General features: G+C 37.4%; 1 protein-coding gene across 1 annotated transcript in view; it reads left to right on the forward strand.

Moving 5' to 3' along the window:
* Positions 1–1,509, forward strand: part of nav1a (neuron navigator 1a) — a 178,710-nt gene that overhangs the window by 166,055 nt on the left and 11,146 nt on the right. The window contains exon 21 of the mRNA XM_016466664.1: positions 347–509. Within this exon, the coding sequence (XP_016322150.1) occupies positions 347–509 (163 nt within the window). The remainder of the gene's footprint in view (positions 1–346; positions 510–1,509) is intronic.

Consider the following 1,509-nt stretch of genomic DNA (forward strand, 5'->3'; position numbering starts at 1 on the left):
AGAAAAAAAAAGTTCGGCAAAAGGCGGGATCGAACCCGGGTCAATCGAGTCAAAAAGCCAAGGACACGTGCTTATCCATCTGCACCACTGGAGCTGATGAGTCACATACACTTTTAACTAAACATAAATAGACACCCTGTATTTTTTATTCCATAGTAAGGGCAATTCATACAATACATTTAAACTGAGCTACTTTAATACCATCTGACTTGCATTTGTAATTTGTTATTTTGTTTTCAGAATTGTGATTTGTTTAGAACTTCTTGGCCACCGTAATTACACCCTTACCCTGACTGCTTTTAAGTGTTACCACATTTTAAACAGTGATGACATTGTGTTCTAACAGGATCCATGAAAGTAACGAGGAAAACGAGAGTGATGAGAAGATGGTGTCAGAGCTGCGGTCTGAGCTGTGGGAGAAAGAGATGAAACTGACGGACATCCGGCTAGAAGCGCTGAGCTCAGCACATCAGCTGGAGCATCTACGAGAAGCCATGAACAACATGCATGTTAGTGACCGTTTAGTAACGTTTTGGCATTTTATGCCCTTAAATGTAATAAATTTTTCAATTTTTAATAAATTTAATTCTCAAAGTCTTTTGCAGGTTAATATCTTTTCTTCTCAGCCTGTTTTTTTGTGACCCTGCTGCCCCACTGAGCATTCCTTGTCCAATGCTCATGTCTTAATTTAGCTATTTCTATAGTATTGCATCCTTCACATGGGCATTTAATTACATTTTTGACTTTTCAGTGTGTTAAATCTCTTTTTTGGCCCATTTTACTTGTAGAAGAAAACCTGCTTAATAATTATAAATCTGAAAATAAGGTGTTTTTCATTTCCAGCCCTTGTTAACAATTATATATCACTTATAAATGGTTGTATACTAAAGAATATCTAATAATTATGAATCAGAATCAGAATGAGCTTTATTGCCAGGTATGTTTACACATACGAGGAATTTGTTTTAGTGACAGAAGCTCCACAGTGCAACAGAATGACAGTTACAAGACAGGACATAGATAATAAAAAGAATAATATACAAATATACAAAATAGACAATTTACAAAATAGCAAAAACACAATATATAATACAGACAATTATGTATGTACAGGTATGATATGTGCAAATTTGAAATGTAAAAAAGTATGTGTGTTAAATAAATAAATGTATAATAGTGTTGTGTGTTCCACGTTTAATGTCAAGTGTTTATGAGATGGATTGCCTGAGGGAAGAAACTGTTCCTGTGTCTGGTCGTTCTGGTGCTCAGTGCTCTGTATCGTCGACCAGATGGCAACAGTTCAAAGAGGGAGTGTGCTGGATGTGAGGGGTCCAGAGTGATTTTGGCAGCCTTTTTGCTCGCTCTGGATGAGTACAGTTCTTGGAGAGTAGGGAGGGTTGAACCAGTGATTCGCTCAGCAGTCCGGACTATCCTCTATAGTCTTCTGAGGTCAGATTTGGTAGCGGAGCTGAACCGGACAGTTATAGAAGTGCAGAGGACAGATTCAAT

Source organism: Sinocyclocheilus anshuiensis, unplaced genomic scaffold (genome assembly GCF_001515605.1).
Source record: "Sinocyclocheilus anshuiensis isolate Anshui unplaced genomic scaffold, SAMN03320099.WGS_v1.1 scaffold453, whole genome shotgun sequence".
Classification (NCBI taxonomy): domain Eukaryota; kingdom Metazoa; phylum Chordata; class Actinopteri; order Cypriniformes; family Cyprinidae; genus Sinocyclocheilus; species Sinocyclocheilus anshuiensis.